Genomic DNA, 15,472 nt, shown 5'->3' on the forward strand with positions numbered 1-15,472 from the left:
AGAAATATGAATCTCTGTCTAATGAGACACTTCCCCTTTTACATCCCTCATGGACTCCCCAGCCATATTGCCACACATTCTCAGTAACATCACAATGCCCGGGGAACGAAGATTGCTGTGATGATTGAGCATCTTTCGAGGCCAAGACCTCCAACACAGAAATTTAGGCCCAGGGCTACATTATGGTGCTGTTTGCCACCAGCTTTTCTTTAAATTTTAAATTAGTTTCCATTACATGTGACCTGCCTTTACCTTGGAAAACTTGAAATTATTTTTCAAGACTGCATGGGAGGCGGGGCCTTCCTCATTGATGCAGCTACTGCCCTCGGTTACAACTGCCACACAACTCAGCCAACCTGCACACGGTCCATGTTGCCCAGAGCTTACGGGGGTTTCTGTATTTTGTTCCATTATTTAACTGTACACCAAATAAAGACTTTCTGGATAAGAGTCTCCAGAATCACCTTTGAATACGTCCCTATGCTGACGAGCTTTTATTTAACTCTTTCGGCTCACACGTAGCTTCCCGGTAACTCGGGGATCGGTGTGAGTGCAGTTCCGTGGGCGCTCCACAAACACTCCCGTCCCCGGGAGCCCTGCCGGGTCCGAGAGCCTTGTGCCAGCGGCAGTAGCGCCCACAGCGTGGGAATCCTTCTGTACTCCAGCATCGCTCCCTCGGCGTTCGCTCGTAGCTCCAGAACATCGCACTCCGCAGCACACGAGCCCCTCTCCCGTGATGCACAAATGCGGAAGGCGGAGGAAAGACGAGGAGCCGCGGGAAGGCGCTGCAGGCGGCCGAAGGCGGTGCGGTGCGGCGGCAGGAGCGCGCCCGCGGGGCCGGCGTGGCCACGGGAACGCGCTCGGGGCGCGGCTGCCCCTCGGGAAGGGCACGCGCGGGGCGCGGCCACCGGCGGCGCTACCGCGCGGCCCCACGCGCGAGCGGCGTGTTATCCCTCGCGCACGGCCGGGGGAGGAGCGGGAAGGGCGTGGCCGGCGGCGCCCTGGGAGCGGAACTGCGTCGGCGGGCGGCTCCGGCCAATCGGCGGCGCGCCGCTGGCGGGGCGTCGCGAGGCAGCTGCACCGCGCGGCCGCCGCCGGACCCTGTTGCCCCCCCCCGCGCTCCGCCCGCACGGCCGCGCTCCGGCACCGGCCTCGCGTGGGCGGGAGACAAGCCGGGGGAAGGGCCCGGGAACGTGCGCAGCCCACGTGATGGACCGCGGCGGCCAATGAGGGCGGCAGGAGGTCGCGCGTGGCGGGCGAGGGCCGCGTGGGCCGGGGCGTTGCCGGGCGGCGCGCGGACTCAGGTAAGAGCCGGGCGCCCCCCCTCCCTCGGAAGTTTTTCACTCGAGGTGGCGTGAGGCGTGCGCGCGTCACGTGAGCGCGGCGGCCGCCCAATCACCCGCGCGCGCGCCGCCTGCCCGCGCGCTGCCGCCGCGCCCGCGTTTGAGGCGAGGGGGTCGCGCGCGGGACGGGAGCGGGACCGGCGGCCGCTCGCACCCCTGGCGCGCCCCCGCGCCGCTCTGGTCAGGGGTGCGAGCGGGCGGGACCCAGGGACAATGGGTAGCGGCCGGCGGTCACCTGACTGGGGGGATTGTTTAAAGGGACCGAGCGGCATCCGGGCTCTCCAGCCGGGAAGGGTCGGATGCGGCCCGGCCCTGGGCAGCTGCCGCCGCTCCCTAAGCCATCGCGCTCCGAGGGATCGGCCCCCGGTGGGGGCGTGGCCGGCGCCACCTATGAGACGGGGCTGGAGCGGCGAGAGAGCCTTTCCCGGGAAGCGGCCCCGGTGCCCCCTGGGTGGCGGAGGCCGGCGGGCTGGGCGGGGCCGGAGCGGGGCCCCTCGGCCGGGGGCGGGGCGGCCCGCAGGCGACGCGCGTGCGCCCCGGCACGGCGCGGGGGGCGGCCGCGGGGCGCGCGGCCCTTGGTGCTGCTGGGTTTGGAACCGCTCGTACTGAGCTGAGGAATTTAGAAGGGAGTCGAAGCGCGAAGGCGAGCTCCGTGAGGAGTAGCTAGGCACGAGGGCCGGCGGCTGTTTCAGCAGCCCGGGGAGATGAGTGGCTTCCCAGTATGTGGTTGGAGCATCTTGCCTGACTCATTGTCAAATCTTGCACAACAGTCACGCTGCCTTGCTCCCGACGTGAACTGTGTGAAGGCATGGGCCGTGTGTAATCGCACTTGATGAGATGGGCTACAGACCCGAAGATTTGAAGTTGCTGCAGACTGAAAACCGAGGGCAGTTTAAAGAAGAGGGGCAGGCTGAAGCTTTGGTCTTGTTGCTTGCAGGTGTTCTGCCCGATGCAGCTGCAGCACCCTTTCAGTGCCCTCGGGCACAGTGCACTGTGAATCTGTACAGATAACTGGAAAGGAAATTGATTCTGCTTCAAAAGTGTTCCCATAGGTGGGCATTTTTGTACAACTGTTTGTAGGGGAAAGAACCCATATTTCTTAGTTCTGGTGGAGATGGGCAGCATTCATTCACTTCCGTATTTCATCTAACAGCAGATGGCTGTTAACCTCACCCGTTGCTGGCTCTGTATCGGTTCAGATGCTGTTGTGCCTGCCATGGGGGAAAACGTGCAACTAGAGGAAACCAGTGGTGAATAAACTTGTTTGGTTACCTTCCAGGAAAAAAAAAAGGAAATTATTTTTGAATGTAGGCTACTTCTTCATTTATATGCAAATCCACTAGATTCTTTGTGAATTTTGTGATTGTTTTTAAAAACAGCCTTAAGAAATGGGAAGTCCAAGACATTTTCCTTGCAAACTCAATGAAATAGGTCTCTGCCTACTGGAGTGAGAAAGCTCTTCTCTGTGAGGAGGCTGTTGTCTGTTTGCTGTTTCATAGACAGCAGAGGATCTACAAAAGAACACTCAGTCATGGCATATGCATAGGGAGCAGTGCCACTAGCTATGGCACTAGCAGGGCTTTCCTCTTGTCTTTTTCTTCCATAACTAAGGATGTGTTGTGCTGTGTTGGTTTGCTTTTTTGTTAATCTTTCTTAAGACTGGGTAACCTTAAAACAAATCATCAATCATGGTGATGGTGGAGCTGCTCTTCTCTTTCCATGCAAAGATGGAATGTACTTTCACTGTTGGATTTTGTCTGGTTTTAGTACCTGGGATAAATCCTTTGCTGAGCCGAATAAGGAGGAATGCAGTGAGAATGATATGTGAGAGAAGGATGAAGAAGGTGTGTCATAAGAAGAAAGCAACCAGAAGAAAGCTCTTTTGTTTTATTTTTTTTTTAAATCAAGCCCAAAACAGAAAGGCATTAAAGGAGTGTGAACAGCATGAAAGAGAGAAAATTAATGGGATCTAGATAAAACCTATCTACAATAAAAATGCAATCTTTGTTCCAGTGACAATGTCAGGAAAAGCCAGTTTGGACAATGACAAGACTGTGACCCAGATACTGTTAAACAAATATTTGTGATGTTGGAATTGTGCTGTTTTGCTAACTTTTGTACAGGACTTTCTGTTAATTTGGTGTGGTCTTATGACCCCAGGGTAAGTCAATAAACAGCAATGAAGAGAGATATAACCCTGGAGCACATCGCCAATGGTCTGGACTTGAATTAGTGTCACTTTCTTTTTCCCCTTAAAAGGGGAATACAGGTTCCTTGGCAGCTCTAACTTGCTGAACCATTGGTGACTCTGTAGCAATGAGTATTGCTATAAAATAGCTGGATAAGTAGGACAGTCCTGAACTCAGGTGGGGGCTTTTTATTTACGTCATTTTTGGTTTTTTCTTCTATGATGTGGACAAGATCCCCAGCTGAAGATTCATGTATGTGATAAATGTTCTTCATGATGGCCATAAAGGGATTTACATTTATCAAAATGGTGCTATTCTGCTGATTATGTCTGGTTTCTGCCAGTGTTGCATTGCAAAAAGCATAAAGCATTACTTAATTGTTTTATTTTGTGATTTTTGGTAGTTGAAATAATAGTATGTTAAAAAATACAGCATTCATTGAATGTATGAGCAATGGGCATCTCACTGACTGCTGAAATATGGGAGGTAATGTAAAATATGTTTACCTAAATATAACATGTTGTATATAGATTAAAAAGAGCGTTTATTATTAGTTAACTTTGGCTTTTCCCCCTGGCCTCTCACCAGTGGTTCATTCTTAACAGAAATCACAGAATCATTTTGGTTGGAAAAGACCTCCAAAATCATGGAATACAACCTTTGACCCATCACCGCCTGTCAGCTAGACCATGGCACTGTGTGTGCCACATCCAATTGGGTGCGTTTCCTCTTTGCAATCTTCAGTGTTTGGGAAGTGTTTCCCAGAAGTTCAGGTAACTCTTGAGAGATAAAAAATACTCTATACATTGTATGTTGCAGGATTAATGCTGTTTGAAAAACGACAGACTTTATGGGGAGCTGGAAGTTCAGATTCCATGGCATGGTATGGCTATTGGAGCGGGCAAGCAGGAGTTTCTCTTTCCTCTGCCCTCCCAGGTATGTGCCTTGTTCCTCCAACAGCAGCTGCTGCTCTTGCAGGCGTGTTGCTCTCAGTTGGTGAAACACTTTCTGAACTACCACCTATTCATCCTGCAATAGTTGGGACTCTGAGTGTGACATGAATTTGGTTTTAGTGTAAAGCAAGACTCTGGGCTGAAAGCTGGCAGTGCACAAGCGGTGTCAGACTTCTTGTGGGCATAAGTGCGCTCTGACTGCAGCTGGAGTATGTGTTTCTGCATCTTTGCATCAGCAAGAAAGCTAAAAGCATTTTTAAAATGACTGAAAAACTTTTTCTTTCCTGCAACAGTCCATTTCTTTCAATAATTTTTTTTCTTAATCTCAATTTTTGTCTAGATTCTGCCACCACTTTAATCTTTTGTCTTCTTGGCACTGATCTGTATTTCTTCACTAACGCTAAGAAAATAATTTAAGCTTTTTATTATTTATTTGTTATTTTCCTATTAAAAAATAACATTATGTAAATTTCTTAAAGTAAATTTGGGCTGGTTCTCTTGCATAAGAACAGAGATCTGGAGCTGACATAGATGCTGATAATTTTTAGAGACATCCATGTGCAGTAAACATTAAGCTCTGGAGACTACTACTGGTCTGGAGAAGGAGTTGGAGGCCAGTGAGGCTGGTTATGGATAGAAAATGGGACTAGATACCTTCCTAAATGCAGTTTAATCCAGAGTTTTGGTTAGATTAACAGAATTTCTTGTGGGTTGCTACTGTTAATCATTCTCCAAAGTAGAAAAACATTGTCTAAAGAAAGAATGTTTTTTGTGTTTTAACTATTTTAGTCTGCACATTGCACACTTCTGGTTGTAGTATCACTAGGTTTTCAGCTCTTTAAATGCTTGTGGATTTTGTTTTTTTGGTTGGTTTTTGTTTTTTTTAATGTCCAAAACGTGGGATTTTTGAGCCCAGTCAGGGCTGTCTGGTTGTAGTTAGTGGTAAACTTTAGACTGCTGTAATAAACTGCTGACTGCTGCTGTGGGTGTGTTGCACTGGCACAGCGGGTTTTGATAGCTGTTGTTTCCAGGTAGTGAGTGTAGTTTCAGCTGGTGCTTGTTTTTAGGAAATAAATTTAAGAGCTGAAAGCCTCCTTTATGCTCCAGTAATGCTCCTGTAGTAGTCTCTTTCACACTGTGCTATGTGACAGAAATGTCCTGTCCTTGTGTAGTAGTAATCTTTGTATTCAGGGGATTGCCAACAAAAATGTAATCGACACCTCTTGTGTGTTTTTCACAAGTTGGCAGCTGGTCTCTTTTACTTAACTATGTATAGTTACATGTGTATACATGTAACTATATACAAGGTATTTTGTTCTCTGTAGCAAAGCCTGGGATTTGTGACCCTCCAATTCCTACTTTGTTACTGAATCTTTACCACAGGTTAAATATAAGAACTGCTGAAGAACAGTTTGTTGCTGCAGTTCTACAGTTACAGTCTCTTATTACTTGTAGCAGGTAGGCTTGAGTGGGTGCTTTATATGCATGTAGGCGATATGAAAACAGAAGCGTGATTTACTGGGTGTTGAAATGCAGCTTGTAAAGACTGTAGGTCATGCCTTCAAGGGAATATGTCTGAAAGAATCATTTGGGGGAAGAGTCTATGTCTTGGTAGTGAACTTGAGCATTTCAAATACCTTATACTAGCCAGTAATGGAATGGTTGTAACTCCCTCTGATCAGGGATTCAATAGGTGCAAGCCAGTTCATTTCTGTGCTGCCAGTTCATGTTTAGCACAAACAAGTCCTTAAAACTGGTGTTCATAGTGATCTAAACGAGATGATATTCTTTAGTGCAGCACTGCTGTTTCTCATCAGCTTTTAGCTGCTTAGTACTGGGTTATTTAAGCTGGTGGGAGTCTGTAGTACTGCTGTGAATTCTACTGATGAATCTGTTCTCTTGATAAACCAGGGGTTCAATTTTGGTGCAGGCAAGCCTGTCTACCTGCCTTAGGTAAAACTGTAGGAAAATCTCTGGAAATGTCAACAGTCTCTGCTTTGTTTTTTTTATCATGACTGGAACACGTGGCCTGTGGGCCATGAACATGGAGCACTGTCTGCTCTTTAGTTCTATGTCTGTTCTCAGTTTTACAAATTACTCTCTGCCCCTAAAAAAACCTCACTTATTTCTGTCTTGTCATTGTTCAGAAGCAAACTGCTTAATACAAAACAGCATCTCTATCCTGTGGCCCTAAAACTTGATGACTGCTCTACAGAAAATGTGATGACTGTAGGTATAAAATGACTGCCCCTGGAATTATTTCTGACTGGATTTGTTACAGGAAAAATACTATGCTGGATCCAACACCTTGAGGCTGTTGCAGCTCCATGCCCCAAATATGACCAGTAATAAGGCTAAAATTATATTGCTGGTAGCTACAAGCCCATCGAGCGCCTGCACACATGACATTTACATGTAAATATGTCTGGCCACACCAATCAGGCAGAGACAGCCATATCCTGCTCCCTTCCCCGTCTGAGCAGGATGAGGTTGATACCCTGCAGCAGCAGAGTTCAGACACTGTTGGTTCCTGAATCCCAGTCTCCCTGGTTGCTGGCATGTGGACACAGCAGCTCCAGAGGCCACAGTGCTGTTCCTGGTGCTGGCACATGCTCTGTCTCTCAGGTGGCTGAGACTGCCCTGCTTATGTGATGTCCAACACCCCTCCACCCACAAGACCCTGCCCACTAGAGACAGAAGTGTGCATACATGCACAGAGCTGGTGGCATTCCTCTGGGCCTCCATACAGACCCACCTGTATTAATGTTTTGATGCATGTTCATCAAGTCTCTTAAAAATGTGTTTTCTTTAGTTCTGTGCTTCTGAGATAAGTTTATGCTATAGGAAATTATGTTCCCAAGAAACCTCTAAAGGGACGCTGACCTTTTGTAATGTTGCTCTTCTGCCAATTTTCAAATAAGACAAAAAAAAAAAAAAAAAAAGATTGAGGAGCAGTCCTGACAAAATTATAGTTTGTGGTAGGCAACGGGCAGTGCAAAATTTGAGTGTGTGGGTGAGCCTGGACCTTTGTGTTACCCTGCTAGCTGATGTCTGCCTTCTAGCACCATGTGTAAGTCTGTCATTTCATGGTGGATGCAGTGTTGATAAGATAAATAACCTTAATGGGAAACGGGATGGGATGGGGGGCTTCATGGAGATGTTTTTGCCTGCAGCCGTGATGCATTTTGATGTGGATTTCCGCAACGTTCAGAATTCCGTTTTAGTGGGCTATTGTCAGAAGTGCCAGGTTTGTTACATGTAATTAATCCCCTTGGTGCCTGTGAAGTCGTGCCAGGCTGGGCATGGGGCAGCACCTGAGCTCTGCCGAGGCCGTGCCCGGGCTCTCCGTTTGTCAGCGCCTCGGTAACACCGCCCAGGGCCCGGCTTAGGGGGCGCGGTATGACAGGTCTGTGTCTGCCCGCAGCTGCGGTGGTCAGAGTCTGAGCCGTGCTTTGGCCGGTCAGAGAGAACGTGCTCAGACGATGGAAGCACCGCTGGCTTCGCTGCTTCCTCAGCTGAGGGTGTCCGCGGGAGGCGGCCGGTTCCTGCCGGCAGCGGCGCTGTGAAGTGTGGAGAGGCGCGGTGTGCGTTGCCTGCGCGGACACGGGGATGGCGGGGCAGCGCCGCCCCGCTCGGCCCGCCGGGGGGCGCCGTGCGCCGCGGGCCTCGCGCGCACTCCTGGCGCGGGGGAGGCGGAGCCGCGCGACCGGAGCCCCGGGGCTTTCGACGGCCGCCGGTGCGCGAGAGATGCCCGCGCGCGCCCGTTCGAGAAGCTTCCCGGGCGCGCGGCGCTGCGCGGGCCGGGCCGAGCCGGGCTCCGGGCCCTGCGCGCGGCGCGGGCACGTGATGGGCAGGCGGGAGGGAGGGGGATATCTGCCTGCTGTGCGCTTGCGCGCGCTGCGGCGCCGTGACGTCAGCACGGTGCGCACGCACGTTGTCCCCAGCTGGCGGACACACGGTCCGCGTGAGAAAGGAAGCGGGAGGCCGCGCGCGCTTCGCGCACGGTAACGACCGGGGAGCGGGGGCGCGCCGGGAGCAGCGGCCGCGTCGCGCGCGAACCCCGCGCGCCTCTGCGCGCGCCCTCCGCCCGCCGCCCGAACTGCGAAAATTGACACCAGGCGCGGGCACGAGGCGGCCGGGCCCGGGCCCGCCGGCCGCGCCCCGGCGGCTACGCGAGGCGCCGCTGCGCGCGGGCCGCCTCGGGAGCGCCGGCAGCGCGCGCCCCGCCGGGCAGGGCAGTGCCGCGTCCCGGCGAAGAGCGGCGCGGTTTCCCCACGTGGCTCGTTCCACTGCCCTCAGCCAGCAGGCGCGGGCGGTCCTTCTGGCTCCCGCCGCTCCTGGGCGGCTGCCGCTCCCCGTCCCGAGGCTTCTGGCTGGGGTCCGTCCGGCGCGGCCGGGGAGGGCAGCGGGGGGCGGGCGGGGGAGGAGGGCGTTCAAAGCGACAGGTGCTGCGCTCGGCCCGCAGCCGTGACGCCACCTGCCCGGGGCGGGGCCCCCGTCTGTCGCCGCCGTTCCCGGGGCGGCCCCTCCTGGTGCACGCTCGGTCGGTCGGGGTTGAACGGCGGCGCGGCGCGCGCGGTGCCCGCTGCCATTGGGCGCGCGCCGTGCGGCTCCCGGCGGCAGCCCGCGGTGCGTGGTGGCGGCGGGCCAGCCCCGGGGCCCGCGCGCCGCCGTCGCTTCCCTTCCCGCGGTTCCTCTCGGTGCCCGCCCGCCCCGGAGCGCCGTGCGCTGAGCCGCGTCCCGGTCGCCGCGTGGGAAATTAGGTTGGTTTGTTTATTTGAGAAGGACGCTTTCGCATCTGGCTGGCGTCCTGCTTTTGGCGGGTCTTAGTGCGATTTGTGAGTGGTTTTGGCCGCTGTGCCCTGCTTGGCCACTGCTTCTCAAATACCAGGTCTCTGTGTAGAGAGTAGAAATCTCTGACGCTGTTCAAAACTTCATCTTACACAAATACACGTGTTTCCCCTGAAATACTGGATTAAGTCTATGTGCTATAATAAAACAGGCTCCTGTGTGTCACCAAATGTAATAAAATGTAGGAAATTGCTTTCTGGTAACTGACTGTGCTAGTGCTGAAATAATGTAGATTTTGATTACTCTAATTGCCCATAATCACATTTTAACCATGCATGTCTCAGACTGACTTGATACTGTGCGTGGTGCTTGTGGTAGAAAAAGCTACTGCAGTACAACATAAGAACTTTGAGTGTTGGAGAACAGAAACTGTTACTCTATAGGTCTTTATATGCATAGAACTGCTGAATGCATGGTTGTTGAGCTTTTTTTGTAATTTTTCTTCTGGTGTGTCTTAAGTAAAATAATTTAGTCAAATTACTTTAAAAGAATCAAGTAAATGTAAAGCTACAGGCATTCTGCATACGTTAAACCAGATCTGAAGCCACTTTGATAGTGTGCTTCCTTTATGAGCCAATACAGTTTTGGTGCATCCTGCACAGCATTAATCTGAACTCACTTTCCCGCTTTATGTTTACTATACATATAAATGTGTTATATGTGTATATGCAAAGTTGGTGGAAAATCACATAGATCTTACGTGGTTCCTTTTTCACCACTCTGTATATCTGAGATTTATTTCTATTCTGTTCTTATGGGTGAATATGAAAGTGCTCATTTTTTGGGGATAACTTTTTGTGTTGCTGGGACTTGAGGTGTAGTCTACTGAAAACGCAGAGCAATATACTTGAATTCATTTTGTGTCCTAGACTCTAAGGAGTCCTCAGTGGCTAGGTGGTCATGTGAGTATGTTTGTGGGGAAGAATTTCCTCTGCAAAGTTAAACTGAAAGCCAGACCTTGTAACTTCACAGATATCAAAATCTGTGCAGAACAGTTTTGGTTTATTTCCTCCAATTTAACTTTTACATTAAGTTTTAAAGTGTGAACTGTAAGGGGTAGAAATGGTTCTCTCATATTTCCTAGATGTTAAGAACATCTGTCATATAAATGATAAATGGGGTGTAAATTGTCTTTTGAGCTTTGAGGTCATTTGCCACATGCATGACAGTTTGTTAGCACAGAAGGGTTTTTCCTCCTACAGTACCCCAGTCCTTATAAAATAAAGATGTCTTATTAAATATCTAGTTCAGTTAAAGCTTGTGAATTAAGAGTTAATTCTCTGGAAAGAGATGTGGGTGTTTTCCAACCCATAGAATCATAGAATAGTTTTGGTTGGAAGGGACCCTAAGGGACGCCTAGATCCAGCCTTTCTACCATGGACAGGGATACCTTCTGCTAAAAACTCCATCTCCAGCCTGGTGTTGAGCACTTCTGGTGTTGGCATCCAGAGTTTCTCTGGGTAATCTGTTGCAGTGCATAACCACCCTTGTAGTAAAGAATGTCTTCCTAATATCTAATCTAAACATCTGTCTTTCATTTTGAAGCCATTTTCCCTTTTTCTATCACTGCCTTTGTAAAGGTCACTCTCCAGATTTGTTGTAGGTCACCTTTAGGTACTGAAAGGCATTATGTCTCCCCAGAGCCTCTTCCAGGCTGAACAACCCCAACTCTCTCAGCCTGTCTTCACGAAAGAAGAGGTGTTCTATCCTCAGCATCTTTGTGGCCCTTCTCTAGACTTGCTCCAAGAGGTCTGTGTCCTTCCTGTGCTAGAGACCCCAGAGCTGGATACAGCACTCCAGTTGTGGTCTCGGCAGAATCCCATCTCTTGCCCTGCTGCCCACGCTGCTTTGGATGTAACGCAGGATATAATGGGTTTTCTGTATTTCAAGTGCCGTGGCCAGGTTGTGTCCAGCCTCTCACCCACCAGCACCTCCCAGTCCTTCTCAGCAGGACTACTCAGTTTCTTCATCCCTCAGCCTGTGATTGATGCTGGGGGTTGCCCCATGCCAGGTGTATCACCTTGCACTTGGACTTGTCAAACCTCTCATCAAGCCTGTCCAGGTCCTTATGGACATGATTCAGGCATGTTGGTGTCACTTACCTTGCCAGTATGGACCCATGAGGGACACCACTTGTCGTGAATGTCCCCTGGGATTCAGAGCTGTTGATCACTACCCTCTGGGTGGGACCATTGTACCAGTTTCTTATCCACAAAACAGATCACCCATCAGATCCATTTCTCTTGAATTTAGAGAGAAGGACTTTGTGAGAGACTGTTTCAAAGGCTTTATAGATGTCCAGGTAGACAACATCTCTGTTGTCACCAGTTAACATCACTGTCCACCAATGCAGTCACTGTTGTAGAAAGCCACTGGGTTGGTCAAGGAGGACTTGTTCTTGGTGAAACTGTTGCCAAATCACCGTTGTCCTCCATACACCTTAACATTGCTTCTAGGAGGATCTGTTCCATGATCCTCCCAGTCACAGAGGTGAGACTGACAGGTCAGTAGTTCTCCGAAAACTTCTATCTACTCTTTTTAAAAAAACTGGTGCAGTATTTCCCTTTTCCAGTCACCTGGGACTTCACCTGACTGCCACTGACTTCTTGAATATTAAGGAAAGTGTCTTGGCACATCAGCCAATTCCCTCAGGACTCTGGGATGCATCTCAGCTTCTAGCAGTGGTGATTAATTCTGGTCTCTGGCTCCCACCAGCTAGATATTTGATATAAGAATCAATAATTTTTTGCCAGTGCTATGTTCCATATACAATAAGGATCAAAATACAAACATCTGGATGTGGAAATAGGATTTTTGTGCTACCAAAAGTGCATATTTTAAATTTTCACAGAGAAGAATATACAGGCTATTTGAAAAATGAGGTAGTTTATGATCTTTTGTTACAATTGTTGACATAATCCTTAACCTGGGAGGTAGACACACAAAAGTGGAATTGTGTATATGCAGATAAAAGTAACTTCTTTAGTTCCCTAAACAGTGATTATGCTAATCATAACAGTACAAATGTTTTCTTGTTTGATTTGAATTATTTCCATAATTGAGAAGATAAAGGAAGCTGAGGCTGCCCAATGCTTCACATTCATCCATTTAATCTTAGCTGCATGGTCTTTTGGGGGTTAGTTTGTGCCTTTTTTCAGAGCTTATCCATTTGAAGTATTTTGTCCCTTCTTTTTCTCTCTGCCCTTGACAGGAAGTTATAAGTTCTTGGGGTTGTTGGGGAGTGTAAGTAAAGAAACTCCAAACACACAAACTGACGATTTCCCTAAAGAAATTAAGAGAAAATGTTTTTAACATTTCTTTTTTCTTTCCTCCTTTAAATTTTTGACAAGTTGTGGACCTCAGGGAACTCTGTCTTTTATTCTGGCAAGACTTTTGTATCAGAAATGTGCCATTTACTCTCCTGAAAACTTTTGCTTGTTCTGCCTAATGTTGTTAAGTGAATGATCTGCAGACTAGAGGGAATATCTGAACAAAGTGCTTAGAAATACCAAGCAAAGCAAGGAGTTCTGTTGGCGCAAAGCCTGTATGGAAAAGCAATTTAAAGGTGTCATAGCCCTCATGTGTCTATAAGGTCAAAATTGTATACATAAATGCAACTTTGATTTGTTACACCCTGATTGTGCTCTGTTTTATAGTACTGCTTATTTTTTAAGTTTATAATGTGTAGAGCTGTTGCAAAAGGGATGTCTCACGTGACTAAATTACTTGGACTGTATTGGAATAATTTGAATTTTGGTTTCCGTTTCTTCCAGAATGGTGAACACACACAGAAGATTATCAGAACTCTGTAGAATTTGCATTTGGTTTGAGAGCTTGTGAAAGTGCTCATCATGGAGAAACAGCAGATTGTCTTGACGAGCCGGGATGGTGGGACTGTGTCTGGTGCAGCGCCTGCTTTCTTTGTCATCTTGAAACAACAGCAGGGAAACGGAAAAGCTGACCAAGGAATCCTAGTAGCAAACCGTGATGCTTGTGCTCTTGCCAGCAGTGTATCAACTCCAGTCAAACCCAGAGTGAAGACCTGCCTCCCAGCTGACTGTGTCTCAGGGGGCATCACTGTCACCCTAGATAACAACAACATGTGGAATGAATTCTACCATCGCAACACAGAGATGATCCTGACAAAGCAGGGGAGGCGGATGTTTCCATACTGCCGATACTGGATTACAGGGCTGAATTCCAGTCAGAAATACATCCTAGTCATGGACATATCCCCTGTGGACAACCACCGATACAAATGGAATGGCCGTTGGTGGGAGCCCAGTGGAAAGGCAGAACCACATGTTCTAGGACGAGTGTTTATTCATCCAGAATCCCCTTCCACTGGCCAGTTCTGGATGCACCAGCCAGTATCCTTCTACAAACTCAAACTTACCAACAATACCCTGGACCAGGAGGGTCACATAATCCTGCATTCTATGCACCGATATCTGCCACGACTTCACTTGGTACCTGCAAACAAAGCCACAGAAGTCATTCAGCTTAATGGCCCTGATGTCCATACATTTACCTTTCCACAGACAGAGTTCTTTGCAGTTACAGCCTACCAGAACATGCAGATTACCCAGCTGAAAATAGACTACAATCCTTTTGCTAAAGGGTTCAGAGATGATGGGCTGAATAGCCGGCCTCAGCGTGATGTGAAACAGAGCAACAACTTAGCATTGGAAGGAGGTGATGTTTTTAGCACTCCTGGCATTTGTGGTCGCCCTGCTGAAGTTGATGCATTAGATGTGCACCAGAGAAGTTTAGATTCTTCATTCATTAGTCAAAACCCATCAGAGACTGAGCTGGATAAAGAGTCCTTTAATGCGGAAGGAGACTTCTTGGGTCTCCTGGATAGTGACCTGCCTTCAGGTGTTATGCCAAAGCTAAAAGAAGAAGTCTCTGAAAGGTGGGTTAACACCGCCCTTTCAATACAACTGCTGGTTAAGTGGGATGTTTTGTAAATAAATAACAGATGCTCATTGTAGAGGTTTGCAGCTAAAGTTTGCATGACCTGAAATGGCAGAACAGTTAATATTACTAAAAGCTTTTCTTTGCTCTGTCATGGTATCAGTCTTGAGTTTCTAAGGTGTCTGGGGAATGCAAGAATTCAGTATTATTTTCTGTGTTGCTTTAGTTCCCATTGTTGAGAAGCATTGAGGGATTTCTGTTAACCCTTTTAGCATTTTAGAAGGCTAAAATTATTTTTTTCAGAGTTTCAGGCAGAGCACATTGCAGTCATCAAAACAATGCCTTTGTTTTTAGGGTTGCTCACCACATTGACATGCTTCTATCTATAGCTTCAGTTTTCATTTGTGAAAGTGAATGATGTGTGGGTATTTAGGTTGCACATGTGTAGGGATTGCTGCAAGGCAGTTGTAATTGGCAACAAACCAATGGTTTGTCAATAACTGCTTGGTGTGAATTCTTTATTCCACAAGAAGTGTGAGGTAGCCTGCCTGTTGGTAGTCAGTTGCCTTGTATTTGCTATGAGGTAAAAGAAGGACTTCTGAACAACTTGGTTTTTATAAAGTAAACCTGGCAAAACCTATTGTTTTACTTCACTTTCACTTAGTTTTGAAAACCCAAGCAATAGCATGGAGCAGACTTAGTGAATAGTTAATGTCCATGTAGAGATACTTCCAATGAGAAGAAATTATTTAAAAAAAACATAGAGGTTATAGAGGTTTCTTTTCTGCCCTGTTGGTTCATGTCAGTTTGTTAATACCAGGCTTAATCTGCCAAAGATTTAGTGACTAAAGCAACCTTTGTAGACCAGTACACAAGAAAATGATTTTACTGCAGGATATCAGGATGATGTTAATGGTTAATGGTGAAATTAGAGGTCAGTTCTTACTGGAGAAAAGTTAGATTTATGATGTAGTTATACAAAGGCTGTATTACTATACAACTGCATTGTGTTTTAGGCAGGACAGAGGTTTCCTTTGTTTTTTTGTCTTTGCAAGAAGGATCTCTTTGCCTTTTGAGTAGCTGAAAAACTTCAGATTACAAAGTTATTCATACTTTGACACTTTATAGAATTTATTTATAGTAATTCTTAAAGAGTACTAGAATTGTTTGGTGATCTAGAGTGCCCAAACCTTTCTTTTGCAGTATTTTCATGTGTCAG

The 15,472-nt window shown here is 48.1% G+C and overlaps 1 protein-coding gene across 18 annotated transcripts in view; it reads left to right on the forward strand.

Moving 5' to 3' along the window:
- The first annotated feature begins 1,028 nt into the window (after nucleotides 1–1,028).
- MGA (MAX dimerization protein MGA) overlaps nucleotides 1,029–15,472 on the forward strand; it is a 58,813-nt gene continuing 44,369 nt past the window's right edge. For 4 of the 18 annotated variants that reach the window (XM_072929991.1, XM_072929993.1, XM_030274331.4 and 1 more), the window contains exons 1-4: nucleotides 1,546–2,395; nucleotides 4,138–4,250; nucleotides 4,352–4,468; nucleotides 13,110–14,251. In XM_072929991.1, the coding sequence (XP_072786092.1) occupies nucleotides 13,188–14,251 (1,064 nt within the window). In that variant the 5' untranslated portion in view covers nucleotides 1,546–2,395; nucleotides 4,138–4,250; nucleotides 4,352–4,468; nucleotides 13,110–13,187. The other 14 variants (XM_072929995.1, XM_072929996.1, XM_072929982.1 and 11 more) reach the window with 13 other exon arrangements.

Source organism: Taeniopygia guttata, chromosome 5 (genome assembly GCF_048771995.1).
Source record: "Taeniopygia guttata chromosome 5, bTaeGut7.mat, whole genome shotgun sequence".
Lineage (NCBI taxonomy): Eukaryota > Metazoa > Chordata > Aves > Passeriformes > Estrildidae > Taeniopygia > Taeniopygia guttata.